This window comes from Gouania willdenowi, unplaced genomic scaffold (genome assembly GCF_900634775.1).
Source record: "Gouania willdenowi unplaced genomic scaffold, fGouWil2.1 scaffold_1_arrow_ctg1, whole genome shotgun sequence".
In the NCBI taxonomy this organism is placed as follows: domain Eukaryota; kingdom Metazoa; phylum Chordata; class Actinopteri; order Blenniiformes; family Gobiesocidae; genus Gouania; species Gouania willdenowi.
The window spans coordinates 437746-454428 of NW_021144952.1; the positions used below are offsets into that span (position 1 = coordinate 437746).

General features: G+C 37.8%; 1 protein-coding gene across 4 annotated transcripts in view; it reads left to right on the top strand.

Moving 5' to 3' along the window:
• The window catches only part of LOC114458870 (kinesin-related protein 4-like), a 168696-nt gene that overhangs the window by 108887 nt on the left and 43126 nt on the right, over positions 1–16683 (top strand). For 2 of the 4 annotated variants that reach the window (XM_028441247.1, XM_028441248.1), the window contains exon 2: positions 5637–6045. The exons of the other annotated variants lie outside the window; for them this stretch is intronic. In XM_028441247.1, the coding sequence (XP_028297048.1) occupies positions 5637–6045 (409 nt within the window). The remainder of the gene's footprint in view (positions 1–5636; positions 6046–16683) is intronic. 4 annotated transcript variants of the gene reach the window in all.

A 16683-nucleotide genomic window follows, 5' to 3' on the forward strand; every position in this document is an offset into this window, starting at 1 on the left:
TTTTTCAAGTAACATTAAAAATATAGCATTGCATCTTTTTTCTTCAAAATACATTATTATAGATCAACATTATCATAACAGTAATCAAATGCTGCATCAGAAACCAGTTCAATGAAATGTTCATAATTATACTGGTCATTATTCACAAAATATGATACTTTCACAAAAATGTATGTATAGTATTTTAATTTCTAATATATGTTATTGGTTTTCTGGAAATTGTATTTCTGCTGCATCGCTGAGCAATCCTACTTTAACTTTGTATCAATTGTTTTTCCAAAAACATTCTGGTTTTCCCAAATTGCAGAAATCCATTCCAGGCTTTTTAACTACATTTCCTGGAAAGGAGTGCTCATCAGTTGGCTTAATATGGTCATATATGAAATGCATATTTATTTTAATCAGTTTTGACTTCTGCATTTGTTAAGTTATCATCATGGCTGCTAGCCTTGCAAAGTGTTCCTTTGATCAGAGAATAACAAATGCAATTTGGATCACGATACCAGGTTTGAAGCTACAGAGAAGCTACTATATATGCTTCCATCACAAGAAGCTGTACCTCATAAAGTATGAAATTGAAAAAATACCCCCCCAAAAAAGAGAAAATGGTTTTGATATTTCTTATGATACTCGAGAAAAACTAATAACGAATGATTTCAAGACACAGAGACAAGATACAATGGGGTCATGTAAAGGATTTTCAATATGTGTGAGTGGTGAAATATCCCCAAGTTGTTTACTGAAGACCCAAACATGTTCCATCCCCAAACACCAACAAACCTTTTTCCAATTTTAAGGAGCTGGCATGTCTACCAGATAAGATGTATAGCAGATCTTTTTGTATATTCTGAGTGAATAGGTAGAGCCGTATTACTATATCAAATCTCAGTTTCCTATGTTTTGTAGTTCCTGAGAAATTGGAAGCAGAATATAGAAGAAAACAAAACAAAAATCGACACATACCACACTTAATAAATTGTCCATATCTCAAAAAGGTTTCATCCAATCAAACTAGAAATATACAGGGTGCCCATTTAATAATCACAGAACAATTGGTAAACATTTCAGAATCTTTTTAGACCTAAGTGTGTGGACCATTTGTTGAAATGACATGGATGACCCCTCTAGATTGTGGCTCTTTCAAAGGTATTTTTCAACAGTCTGGCTCTTTGGATGAGCAGGATTATAATATATTATAATAAAACTCCATACAAAAAGAAATAACTTGTTTTCCAAAAAACATGATTATAATATACATTGCAGTAAATAACAGTTTACCTAATGTAACTTCATTTTTTAAAATCAGTTTAATCCAGCACGGGTACATCTCAGTTCGTAGCAGTCACGTACTAAGATTTTAAGAAAATCTCTGCACGGAGGTAAACTCAGTACGTGACATCGGTCCCAGGACCATTTTACATTCCACTCGCAATGCATCATGGGACGGTTGAGTGTGACTGGTGTGACTAGTATACATCCAGGTATTTCTCACGTAGCAGCTCTGCTCTGTGTGTAACGTTGATGTTGCAGTGTTAAGATAAAGTCCAAAGCCTGACCTCCTGTGAAGCACATTGAGTTACCTTGTGAACAGAAAGTGCGATAGAAATAAATTGATGCCAAAGACATTCTGAGAAGTCTCTAAATATAAAGACGGGTTGGGCCTCCTCATCTTAACCTGAGGAACTGGTTTCACTAAACAATGAAAAACATTTAAACAGAAACTTCATGGCCTTTATCAACAGTTGTTCAAACCAGTAATGTATCAGCTCAGGTTTTATTCATTTTAAATTCTGTCCTTAAAAACAACTCATAGAAAACATTTTCAGAGCCAAGGATAAGATCAGACTATTGTTATGTGGTACAGGTGAACAGTTCTCAGGTAAAGAAGGATGAAACACACAGAGCAGCACAAGCAGGAAAAGGTCTTTGTCCTTTGTTTGATTTGGACACTTTCCACTTCCTTTTGTTATCTTAATGATATGTCCATGGACCTCAGAGCTCCTGCACAGGGGAAACCATTATTATTATTATAGTTTTGGTAACAAATCTGTTTGTATCAATAAGTTGATGAAACCGTTCCAACGTGTTGGCATACGATCAGTAAAAGAAAAATGAAAATTGGAATTTTGTTCACTGGGAATCTGATTGTTGGTATTTTGTTATGGACTTCCTGCAGCCTTCCAAATGGTCAGCTCTTAGGTTAGGTCCTGTGATCGGAGGCGTAACAGTAACAACAAAAAAACAAAAAACTGCAGCTTATAAAGATGTAAACTATGTTCACTTTAATGGACAGACTGGTCTGTGATCCAGAGCTGAAAGTGTGTCTCTGGGACTCTGCTGCTGTTTGGTGTTCTTAGTGTTATGTATTGTCAGCATAGAACTTTTAATGCTGGTGTTTCACATGACCTGGACATAATTAAATTTGTTTCTTTCATTACTTCATATGAATAGATTTACTAAATCATCAATAACCCTGATACATGTCATTAATCAATAACCCTGATACAAGTAATCGTCTGACTATCTGACTCCGTCGTTTTTTTGTGCCTCATCCACAGTTCAGTGTTCAGAACACACACACACACACACACACACACACACACACACACACACACACACACACACACACACACACACACACACACACACACACACACACCAAAAAACACTATGTTGGAAAGCCCTGTTATATATGTGTTTAGTTTCACTTTCAGTTATGTTGTTACTAGCCCTTTAAGAGGAAAGTATTTTAGCTGAGCTCTTCCTGCTGCATGCATGAGCAGAGTGTGTTGCATGTTGACCAGCTGCAGAGCTGCATGTGAGTGTTTCTCTCCTGTTCCATGGAAGACGTGTGTACATGAGAAATAATCAAGTTCTTCCAAGTAAAGCCTTTATAAATCCTGAACTTCCTCCGTGACTCTCTAACCGGAGTCACACTCCCATAGTGTCGTCGGCTCTATTCCGCACACCCTGTAGAGGCCCAGAACCTCTCTTTCAACTACGTTGGAGGCGTCTTCTCTCATGCAAACTACAAACTACTGAGTCTTATTCCTCGACAGCACTGAACAAATAAAGCAGGTATAGCTCAACAACTAAAATTGATCAATCAATCTTTATAGATTGATTGATCAAGTCATGTCAAGTCATGTCAGATCACAACAGAAATGATGTCATGATTAGGGCTGAGACGAGACTAACGGGCAGGGCCGTTTATAACTTCGTGGGGACCCAATGCAAGATGCTGTTTAGGAGCATCTATTGCTAAGGTTCCCAACCTTTTTTGGTTTGTGACCCCATTTTGTTATTACAAATGCTGAGCAACCTCAGAAACATTTTTTTTTCTTTTAAAATTTGTTTTTGATCATGTTTATTAAAGTGTGTTACATATACAGAGTAGCCAGGATTAGTGCACAAAGTGACAAGTGCACCACCTCATATATTTATTCTGCATTTTATTTAAACTAGAGTATATTTGATAAAGTTTAAGTATAAGATAGTTATTTGATATTTATTGTGTGTGATGTGTATTTGGAAAATGATAGATCAAAACATTTTCAAAAATAGAATTTTAATCATTTTTTTCTCTCCCCCCCCCCCCCCCCCCCCCCCCCAATTACGAGACATTTCAAAGTTGAAATACACTGCTCTATTTTTGGAGAAATTCCTAATCCATTAAATACCAGGGTGAGCCCAAAGATCTTGTTGGGGGGGTGATTTTTCTTCTCTGAGGCTACCAAAATTAGATTTGCAAATATTTACTAAAACCATAACTAAGCCGTTAAGTCACTAACGTGGCTGTTTATGTGTTGGTAATTCTGAACATGTGTCTCTTTATGTCTTAATATGAAATATTATTCCCCAGGAAACCTTAAAATGGGGAAACTTTTTAACCCTTTTTTACTTAATTTTCTCAGGCCATTTTACAACTTAATTTGTCCGATTTTTGACACTTTTTAAATTTTAACTTTCCTTTTGCAAATAAATATATCTTTATTTTATCATTTTGCTAATTTTAACCTAACCTTTTGCCATTAAATACGTGTTGTTTCCTCTTTATGTTTACTCGTATACATCCAGGTATTTCTGACGTAGCAGCTCTGCTCTGGGTGTAAAGCTTATGTTGCAGTGTTAAGATCACCTGACCTCCTGTGAAGCACATTGTGTTACTTTGTGAATAGAAATAAATTGGCCTTAACTTGCTGTCAGATGCCAAAGACATTCTGAGAAGTCTCTAAATATAAAGACGGGTTGGGCCTCCTCATCTTAACCTGAGGAACTGGTTTCACTAAACAATGAAAAACATTTAAACAGAAACTTCATGGCCTTCATCAACAGTTGTTCAAACCAGTAATGTATCAGCTCAGGTTTTATTCATTTTAAATTCTGTCCTTAAAAACAAATCATAGAAAACATTTTCAGAGCCAAGGATAAGATGAGACTATTGTTATGTGGTACAGGTGAACAGTTATCAGGTAAAGAAGGATGAAACACACAGAGCAGCACAAGCAGGAAAAGGTCTTTGTCCTTTGTTTGATTTGGACACTTTCCACTTCTTTTTGTTATCTTAATGATATGTTCATGAACCTCAGAGCTCCTGCACAGGGGAAACCATTATGTTTTGGTAACAAATATGTTTGTATCAATAAGTTGATGAAACTGTGTTGGCATATGATCAATAAAAGAAAAATGAGAATTGGAATTTTGTTCACTGGGAATCTGATTGTTGGGATTTTAGTGTGTGTGTGTGTGTGTGTGTGTGTGTGTGTGTGTGTGTGTGTGTGTGTGTGTGTGTGTGTGTGTGTGTGTGTGTGTGTGTGTGTGTGTGTGTGTGTGTGTGTGCGTGCGTGCATGTACACATGTACTAACTAGTCTAGTTCCCTAAAGAATGATTCACAATAGTTAGCCTTAGCTCCTAGAATCAGTGTATATAATCTGACAGTATGTTGCTGATAGTGGTAGTCAAAACATGTCTGAGCCTCCTCAGGCAGAGGTCATGGGGTGTGCTGTAGTATCTGGACAAGAGCTTGAATTATTTGCCCTAGCTCGAACCCTAACCCTAACCCACCCAGTTCAAGCTTCATTTTGATTGTTATACCATGGGCTCGGGCACTGATCGGTAAAAAAATGGTCATGTGATGTGTTTCGATTTTAGTGCGAGAAAGACACATGTAGCGTCACATGAAGCTGCTTGTCATGTTTATAGTTAGATGTAGAACGAGGGACTAGTAAATAAAGCTGATATTAAAGCATCTCACATCGGATCATTGCACATGTGCACTTGAATGTGTCAGGTTGAAACAGGTTTGAGCTTAAAGAGACATCGGCTTCATTCAGATCAGACTGGTTCAATTTGTGTACATTTGGGCTCAGGCCATGTTTCCTTTTTTTGGTTTGATTAGAGCTTTAATCTGGTCGGCTTCAGACAGTCTGTCTAGAACTGACCAGGAGAAAGAGTTTTATATTTCTTCCAAACGCCCTCATTTCTATGGCTTCTTTCCAGGAAACTTAAGGAAGTTTTCCTTTATTATTGTATGTTATTGGCTTTTTTATAGTATTTTATCACTTTATTGTTTTTGCTTTTTTTTGCTTTTGTTTTAATGGTTTCTCATTGTTTTGTATCTGTTGTTGTATCGCAGGCTCGGAGGAGTCAGAGCTGAGGGTTCTCCTGCTCTGTAACAATGACTCAGAGAGAAACAAAGTTCTCAGCCTGGTGCTGGGATACAGCGAGCAGTATGAATCCGAGCAATGCAAGAGTCTACGAGCTCCCATAGCCTTGATGAAGAAGACAGAGATGGTTGTGGTGGCCCCACCAGACTTAATGTTCTCCAAAACACCAGACTTAATGTTCTCCAAAACCTTAGAGAAGAAGATGATAGAGAGCTGCTGTAATCCCCGCCCTCACATCTTCCTGCTGGCCCTGCAGCCTGAACACTTCAACAAGCAGCAGAAGAAGATGATCAGCAACATCCTGGACATGTTCAATGAGGACTCCTTCCATCGCTCTGTGATTCTGATGTTGTCTCCACCACAGCAGAGTTTTGAAAGGTCGGTTTCTATTTATTACTTCCACTAAGGAGGTAATATTTCAACGTTTATTTACTTATTTATTAGTTTGTTTATAACCAGGATCCTGTAAAAAGTGCTCAACAGATTTTGACCAAATTCTAACCAAAGATAGACATTAGACCAAACCGGATTCCATAAAATTTTGGAGGGGATCTAGATCATTACCCTGATTCTGGATCACTTTGAAAAAATCAAAAACTTTTTTTCTTTTACAAAGCTTTCTTTTCTCATTTTACGTACTCTAGTATTAGCCGTAGTTTAGCGAGCATAGCGCTCTGTAGTGTTGTTTGTATGAATATTAACCTAATTGGTAAAAATCAGAACGAACCTTCTGACGTCACCCATTACAAAAGAAGAAATTCAAAAGGCAGTGAATTAATTAAAAACAGGTAAATCTCCCGGCAGTGATGGCCTACCAACCTAGGCTGCTGTATGTGAGCTGTATCGTTCAGTTTTGTTCCACCAAATGGGGCACTACATTTTCTTTTGCTCATAATATTCAACGTTAATAAAGTTATTCAAGCAAAAAGTTCTCCACACATTATCCTGCAGTTAATGAGAAAAGTGCAATTTATTGGCGCACTATATTGACTGCACATTGAGGCAAATACACTGTTGAGCCCGATTTTTAACCAATCAGCATCGAGAATGTTAGTAGGTCACAGCCAAAATCAAGGCAATATCACTAGATATACATAATACGCAGCGCAGCTTCACCTGATAGCGGTGATCAAGCTCGATTAACACCCGTAAAGTGCATTCTTCATGTCGGAAAAGATGGTGGGTAAGGGCCGCAGCCCTTCATCTAAGTCTGATGGGAAAAAATCAAGCAGTGTGTGAAAAAATGGCTCAAAACGTTGGACACTACGGAGCTAGATAATGTTAATCAAAATGTCGAACAAACCGGTCTCTGATATCCCAACAAACTACGGGTTTCACCTGGCCTGATATCAGTATTTTATAAACAAAAAAGATTGACTTGTGCACTAAAGTGTCAAGATAAAACAGAACGGTTGAAAAGACTTGTAACCACAGTTAAAGGCTCTGAAGCGGTTTCACCAAAGATGCTGCGTTCCAAGAACAGGTTGATGAAAGTTACTCCATCAACAACAAGCACTTCTTCAAAGTCATCAACAAGCCAGCACATTCTGCCTAAAAGCAGGTATGTTTACTCACTTTTATTTATTTATTTATTTCGAATATGCAAATATTGCTTTTTAACAAATTATTAGCACAACATGATATAGAAATGAAGATTTTGAGGAAGTTAAATAATAACGAAGCATAGAAAAAATAAAAATGAATAACATATTCAAAAAGGAGTGAGAAGAAGCATAGCTTGTTAGCTCTCACCCCTTGGTCTAAACAAAATTTATATATATATATACACATTCACATTCTCTACCTCTCATCACCATGCTACATCAATTAATAAATAATAATCATTAATGACCATTATCAATTAAACCCACTAAATAACCTGTTTTTGTACATTTTCTTGAACTGGTTGATATTTTGACTTTGCTTCAGTTCCTAGCTTAGATTGTTCTACAGCTTGACACCAGAAATAAATACAGAAACTTTTCAAGATTGAATTGAATGTTATGAAAGCTAATATATTGCCAACTGGGTTTAGAATGTATTCTTCATATCTTTAATGTAGGACTTATTTGTGAGGCAGCTCAAGAGATGAGAGCATTCTGACTAGCGCTGAACGATTAATTGCATTTGTGATATTATCGCGATATAAAACGCGATTTTCTAATCGCAAAGACTGCAATATTTTTTTTTTTTCATGTCCTGTTAAGTTCAGAGTGTTTTAGAAGTGCAGTCCACATGTTTACATGTTTCATGAAACCTGAAGTTAGTTAGATATGTTGAAGAGGTAAAGCCACAGATTTGTTTGCTTTATTGTTGTAATCTGTGCTTTAAAATTTACAATTTATATTTATTTAAAGTCTGTGATGGACTGGCGTCCTGTCCAGGGTGTACCCCTGCCCAGCGCCCTATGAGAGCCAGAGAATGGCACCGGCAGACCCCCGCGACCCTGATAAACGGGAATAAGCGGGTATGAAAATGGTGGATGGATGGATTTATTTAAAGTTTAAATAAATCTGAAATGGTTTATTATGAAACAGATTCATTTATTGCTTGTGTTCATTGAAAAATACATGACAAGAGGCCCTTGAAAAAATAATGGTATATCAAATTGCAATGGCAATATTGAGGAAAAAAATTGCAATTAGATTATTTTCCACAATCGTTCAGTCTTAATTCTGACACAAATTTATGATCCTGCACTGACCTGTGTAAATGTGTTCATTGTGACTAGATTTACTTATGAGTGAGTTTTTTTTTGTCCCCCACAGAACATCACATGGACAGCATGAACAGCTTTGTCCAGACAGGTCCCTCATGCACCGTGGAGGAAGCTGTACGTCTTACCACATGGGTTATAGCAGTGGCTACACCCGTTTTACTTTTTTATTATGATAAACCTAAGGAAATAGGTTGTATATTTATTTTTATTTTTTCACCCTGGCGTTTATTTACTGTTTAGTTGAAGTGTTGAAAAATAATTTTGAATAAAAGTTTGAGGAATAACTGCTTGCTCATTTTAAGAGGTCTTTCATATTTCGTAACACACTATTGTTGTTTGCAAACACAAAAGTGTAATTTATCTGACTAATCGATGAAAAATTCTGATAGTGAGGACATCCATCCATTTTCATACCCGCTTATTCCCGTTTAACAGGGTTGCGGGGGTCTGCCGGTGCCAATCTCCGGCTCTCATAGGGCGCTGGGCGGGGGTACACCCTGGACAGGGCGCCAGTCCATCACAGGGCAACAGAGACACAGACAACCATTCACTCTCTCATTCACTCCTATGGGCAATATAGAGACTCCAATCAACCTTATGGTCATGTTTTTGGATTGTGGGAGGAAGCCGGAGTACCCGGAGGAAACCCACGCATCACGGGGAGAACATGCAAACTCCACACAGAAAGGACCCAAGTCCACCCCAGGGCTTGAACCCAGTACCTTCTTGCTGTGAGGCAGACGTGCTAACCACTAAGCCACCGTGCGCCCTATAGTGAGGACAGTGATATTGATATTTAGTGATGTGTATATGATAATAAATGTGATATGGGACATATATATGTAGTATGAATAAATCTAAATTAAATACTGTTTACAATAATCACTCCTGTGAATATGTACATGTAGTGCAGTTACTGTTTGTGTATGCAAATTGATAATTCACCATTAAATGAGTTATTTTGAAAAAGTGTTTTTTAAATACATTATATTTTGTCTTAGTTCTATTTGTTATTCAGATTTTACCTTAAATATTGCCTTTGAATTGGAATAACATAATGAGAAGTAATTGTGATGTTATTGCTACAGTAGCAGTTTTCTTGAAAATGTTATCATGTTTGCTGTTCCTAGATAGCAACTTCAGGTATATCACACATTTCAAACTGGTTTATTTTGTACTTCAAGTGGTTATTCAGCAGTTTTGGGTTTATTTGACAAACAGGTTCCCTGTAAAACAGGAGCAAGTGGGTTTGAAAAATGGATGGATGGATGGATGACAAACAGGTTTGAAAGTGTAAAATTCCCTGTTTTCAAAATGGGCACCTTTAGCATAGTTTTTCTCAAAAACTGCAAGGTTGTTGCCGGAGAAGTTTTTCCTGAGGAATCTCTATATATTTGTGATGTAAAATATAAAAAAATTAGGTCGTGCCCCTCGGGGTGGAACAAAACAATATTTCTAGGCCTAACTGAATGGTACAGAACATTTAGAGAACAACTTATACCACTATTTGAATTATCATTTAATTATACACTTGAATATGATGAAACTCCCCCATCCTGGAAGGAGGCAATAATATCTGTGATCCCTAAGAAAAATCACTGCATGAAAAGTGGAATTTCCGGCAGTTTTCGTCACTGCAATTTGCCGTTAACTCTGAGTCAACTGGAAGTTCCAGTCAGCTCCAGATAACTGCCAGGAATTGCCGTAAACTCACAGCACACGGTGAGAAAATCACCCCCCCCAGCTTCTAGGACTGGGTAAGGTTTTCACATGTAAATGACCATACTGTGATCTCTACTAATGCAAATCAGGACTGTCTCCACTGAAAAGACACACAAGTCTCTGGGAGCCAACATGTTTGTATGGGAGCTTTAATTCCTAATGAACATTTTATTCCGAATTAAACTTAAATCCGAATTAGGTAGCTGGTTTATTCCAATTAAAAATGTGGCTTCTCGTCTAATTTTAGAATAATGACCAATGTGAGCATTAACACAGGAAAGAACAAGGAGTTTTGATAGCAATTTATAGTATACTATATATATATATATATATATATATATATATATATATATATATATATATATATATATATATATATATATATATATTTCCTGTAAAATGTATGTTTTTTGGAGTCATGTTGCACATTTGTGTTGTAATTTTGCATTTTTGGAGTACATTTTGTGTATTTCTGTTGTTATTTTGCTTGTTTGTTAGTACTGTGTGTTGGCAGAGTCATTTTTTTGTGTTTTTCTTGTCTTTTTGTGTATTTTTGTTGTCATCTTCTATTGTGAGTCATTTTGTGTCTTACTGTTGTCGTTTGCTTCATTTTTGTAAGGCAAGGCAAATTTATTTGTATAGTGCATTTCATACACACAGCAACTCAATGTGCTTTACATGATCAAAAAGTGCAAGTTGTAGTCATTTTATACGGCTTTTGGAGTATTTTCTGTTTTTCTTGTCTTTTACTGTATTTTCCTGCAATCCTCTTTATATATATACATTTTTTTGTGTACAGTATTTTTCCTATAAAATGTATAATTTCTGGAGTTATTGTGTATTAGTGCTTCGTTTTTTTGCTGTTTTTTTTTTTGTAATTTTTGTGTATTTATGTTGTTGGGGATGTAATGTTTTGTAAATTGCACACAAAATTTAAATTAAAACACTGAGTTCATGAGTTTAAATACTTAAATACCAGTTCAATGTTAAAAGACAGTTAAAAGTGTTAAAAGAGTGTTAAATAGACATGATTTACTTGATTCTTTATTGTTAAAATTCAGATTGAGTGATGTTTATCTGTGATTCACTGAGTGTTCTGAGTTAGACTATCTAGGATCGATTGGTTTTGTCTCCACCCCCACACGTTCTGTTTTCCTCATTCTACTAACGCTCCTGATGGAGGAAGTAGACCTGAATCACATTTGTGATAATTTCTCCTCTTTTCAGGTATGTTTATAGTCAGAAACACAACTTATTCGTCAGAAATAAGTTACTAACAAGTAAAGAGTTTCATGACTTGTAGTTTTGATATTTGAGTTCGATAAGAGTTAAGTTTTATGAACAGTAGTAAGTTAGCAGACGAGCCTGTGCCATGTGTAGCGTGTTCTGTTGTTAGCTTCTGTTTCATATTATTTGTATTATTATAATAAAAATGGCGTGCCCTCCCACCCCCCTACTAGTACGTTTCTGACAATTATCGGCACAGGCGAACTTCTCAGTGAACTGCTGATAACTGCGAATAATCCTGGGCTTTTGCGGGAATTATCAGGCATTCACAGGGTCGATAATCTCAGTTTTCATGCAGTAAAAAACAGCGAGACTTGTTCAGATTACAGACCTATATCACTACTCAACACGGACTATAAACTGTATACTTCTATTATTTCAAAAAGATATGAGCATTTTATTAGTGACATAATTGAGGAAAATCAGACAGGCTTTATTAAGGGAAGTTAAACCCATGATATTATTATGAGAACTCTACACATCATAGATCATATCCAAAATAAAAATATAAATGCAGCCTTGATTAGCCTGGATGCGGAAAAGGCATTTAACAGTGTTAATTGGAATTTTCTATACTTGATTCTTAAACAATTTGGACTCAACAACAAAGCAATTAAATGTATTAAAACACTTTACTAAAGACCAACTGAAAGGATAAGAATAAACGGCAGCCTGACTGAGAGCATAACCTTAGAACGGTCTACCAGGCAGGGTTGTTGCTGATCACCAACCTTGTTTGCAGTTTTCATAGAGCCCTTCACCCAAGCAATCCGGCAGAATAAAGACCTTAAAGGCATAAAGGTAGGGATGGGAATCAAAAACCGGTTCTTTCTGAGAACCAGGTCCCAGTAATCCAATCCCTAGGAATCGGTTCCTCTTACGTTGCAAATACATAACAATAAACTCATCCAGGTCATGTATATTGTGTTTATGCTAGCACCAAGTGAAGCTCCTTTCACCATATACAGTAGTTGTTCGCTTTCCACTGCGGAGAATCCACCTCCTCCACCCACAGCTGTGCTGTCCTCCGTGCTGTGTTTGTTGCGTCTCTGTTGCTACGCTACTCACTTACGGGTTCTGCGTTGAAGTTGCTTCGTGCACTGACTTTTCTTCCAAAAACAACAAACTTCTGCAATAACACACACCTTGTCACCAGTTTGTTGTGTCCTCATAACAAGTAATCAGACAAGGGAAAACGGATTGGTACTGATCGTTGTCTTTAGTTTGGTCTTTCTTTCTTTTTTTATTTAGTTAGCTCTTTCACACGTTCACACATGGCTGATGATGTCACATATGACAACCAGGGGACGGCTTCTCCGAACGTCCATTTATAGAAATGTGAACAAAGATTAAACAACAGCTTTACCGTTTAAATACATAACAATTAGTGCAGCTGTACTTTTGGTTAATATGTTCTTTTTTTACAAAATAATTATTTGTTTTGTGTGTGAATTAGTTTTGGATCAAGTTGTTCAAGTTCAGATGGAGCATTGTAAATATTCTCAAATGTTTGTAGCCAAAGTTTAATACATTGCTTATATTATTATTGATAAGATAATAAAGAGTTAAAGTAAACAAATCCATTTGTATTATTTCATTCCTCTACCCAATGAGAATCGATAAGAGAATTGGGAAGGAATCGAATCGATAAGCAGAATTGATAATGGAATCGGAATCACTAAATTCTTATCAATTCCCATCCCCTGATAAAGGTTGGGAGAGAATTACACACCATTGGGCTTTTTGCTGATGACGTGATCTGTTATTTAGAGGAACCAGACACATGTATTCTCATATTACCAACGTTTCAGTTGGAAAAAGTTTGGTTTCTGCTCGGGATATAAGCTGAATCTGACTCAAACGCAAATTTTATCATTCAATTATCATCCCTATAAACACATACAATTAAAATATAATTTGGATTAGAATGCAACAAAAATGGAATGTCTTGGCATCACCAAAACACAAAGAATCGACGAAATATACAAAGCCAATTATATCAAAGATATAATATATGAATGATATGGATAGGTGGGCTGTCCTTCCATTAGACATTGGCCCGTGAATAGAGACCATAAAAATGTATATTCTCCCTTGTTTCCTCTACTACTGCTACTACTAGATACCTGAGAAACAATTTAGAATATGGGATAAAATCATTTCAAGGTATATATGGAATGGTCACAGACCAAGAATCAAATTGAAAACAAAACAGATCCGGAAAGAAATATTTTCATGCAGCACAAATTAGACCTGTAATTTGTTGGTGTGATATGTAGCAAAATGGAAAAATTTTGAGGAATTTGTACAAGGAAGAGAAATTCAAAGTCTTATTGGAGACAAAGAAGAAGCACTAAGTATGGTTAAACATGTGGACACTGTCACCCAATTGACATTAAAAATGTGGTTTAAGTTAGTACAAAAACATAGACTGGAGAAAGAGCTTAGACTAATTCAATGGTTAGCCTATGAAAGGCGTTTCATCCCTGGTTCTTTTGACCAGACATTTAAACAATGGATTTCATGTGGAATAACAGCAATGTGTACCCTAATTAAAAATGGGAATTTTTCAGTTTCAGTTTTCAGGAAATTAAACAAAAACAAAAATTAAACAATCAGGATCACTACAGATATTTACAAATAAGGGACTATTTTGACAAAGAAATAAAGCTTAATGTAAATTTCAATAATAATGGAATAATCAGGACCATAATTGGAATATACAAGAGGGAATACAACTTCATATGTAAGGTTGAAATGGGAAAAAGAGCTGGGAGTGAATATTTCTGAAGATGATTGGTTACATATTTGGAGAACACAACAGTCAACCACATCATCACGTGCTTGGAGATAATTTTGTTGGAAGTCATGTATATTACTTTACTTTGACAGTATGACAGGGAATGTTGTGTTAAAAGAAGACAGATATTTGTTGAACATTTTGTTAGTATTGTAAAAAAGCAATAACAAAAAAATGGTACAAACCTGATCCACCAACATAAGATGACCGAAAATTGTGAATGAAATATATGTAATGGAGCATTTGACCCATAAGATAAGGACTCAAGAGGAACAATGCCGAAAAAGTGAGAGAAATGAACTGTACACACATCAACGACAGGATAAGGACTATCACACTGACATTATTGCAGGAACAATCTATACAAACATGGCATTCCAGCATGTTCTTTTTCTGATGTTTTGTTTTGCTTTGTTTGTCTTTTCATCTTTGTCAGTGTTTATATGCTGCATAAAAAAAAAGTATCAAAAAAGTGACAACATTCACCAAACTTTTCATGCTTAAAATGCATACACATCTCATTGTCATACTGATCAAACTATAGAAGCTAACACACACATGCACACACAGGCCTCTATATCCCATCCTGCTCTGTTGATTTGATTTCTCTATCTTTCTTTCTTTTACTAAGCTTTCTTTCCTTATTTTATGTACTCTAGCATTAGCCTTAGTTTAGCAAGCATAACGCTAACGCTGAACAATTAATCGCATTTGCGATATTCTTGCGATATCATAAAATGCAATTTTCGAATCGCAAAGGCTGCGATTTTTTTTTTTTTTTTGGACTGACAAGCTACATCCTTATCGGCCCTGTTACCTGCACTTTTAAGGTTGCATTAATCCTCAAGCCTCAGACAAGCATTAATTCTGCCGTACTGCCTGTCAGTCCTGTCACGTTCTGTTTAGTTTTGTTATTTAGCCCTTGTGGTCCTGTTTCAGTTATTCTGTCTTTGTTTATTTTGTTTGAGTCTGGCCTCTTGTGTTTAACTCTTGTCTGTGTTTCAGGTATTCCTGATTGTGGCTCCACCCCCCAGTGAGGTCTGTGTGCTTGGTTGGTGACTGATTAGCTCCTTCTTGTTTCCACACAGGTGTGGCCCATTCCCAATCAGGCCTCCTCCACTATTTAGCTGAGTGCTTGGACACATTGTGTTGCTGTCTTAATGTCATTGTCTACCCTCCTCATGTCCTGCTGCATTTGTTCCCTGGTTTCTTCATGCTGCCCTTTTGGTTGTTTTTGGAATAAACATGGACTGGTTCCAAGCATGCTATGCTTTCGTTCTGCCACCTTCTCTCTCTGTATTTGGGTCTACACCTCACCTTGACAGAATGATCCAGCCAACAGTGGACCCAGCTGAGAAGAACTTTGTGGAGAGGATTTTATACTTCCAAAGCTTCTCCCATGAGGCCAGGGCGGGCAGGATTCTGCCAGAGGAGGATCCTGTCAGAGACCCCTACTTGGGGACGTGACTGGCCTTCGGAGGACAACGAAGCCTGCAAAAGAAAGGTCGATTCAAGAAGAAGGCCCAGCACCGCCAGTCCCCTATCTTCCAGGCTAGCGTCCCTGTTTCTAGCGTTCCAGACTAGGGTCCCTGAGTCTCCCCGCACCCGGCCGCCAACAACCAGCTTGCCAGAGCCCTCTTCGTCTGTCTCGACAGAGGTTGTCCCATCTGTCTCGGCAGAGGTTGTCTAGTCTCACCAGAGCCTTCTTCGTCTGGCCCGTCGGAGGTGTCACCGTCTGTCTCGCCTGTGCCGCCTCTCGGGAGGCCGCCAGAGTCCAGCTCTTCGGCCTTGTCTAAGCGCTGCATTTGTTCCCTGGTTTCTTCGTGCTGCCCTTTTGGTTGTTTTTGGAATAAACATGGACTGGTTCCAAGAACGTTATGCTTGCATTCTGCCACCATCTCTCTCGGCATTTTGGTCCACACCACACCTACACACCTTGACAAGTCCTCCTTAAGAACCCGTATGCAGAGCTGACTGATGGGAGGGGCTACTGTGGACAGTGCTCGCCTCTTCGCGTCGCTTCATGAGTAGACGTGTCTGTAGACGCTATCTACACATTTATTGTTTTCAGCCAGAAAACTGCACACTACAGTAAAACAATAAGTGTGTTCTGCTGCAGAAACAGAGCAGCAGATGAGGTGTGTGTGCACGCCGTGTGGGGTTCTCCACGGCTTAGCCTTAAGCCTAGCCGATTGTCCTCTATGGCAGCCACTCTTCTGTCGTCTGTTGCGCTGCCTTCGTCTGCTCCAGTGGCGGCGAGTGCTGGCAGGCAAACCTGCTACTTTCTGGGTCGCTGGGTCTTCACGGCATAGCGGTCCTAGGCTACGTAGGTTTCCCCGCACATCGGCCGCTACCGTGCCTTGGCTGCCGGCAACGTTTAGTTCGAATAGTGACTTGCGATCATAATTAGGGGTAAATCAACATTAGCCTTGTCACGAGCCAGTGCAGCCGCAGCTGTTAAGTTGTTTGATATGCTTGATTAGAATAT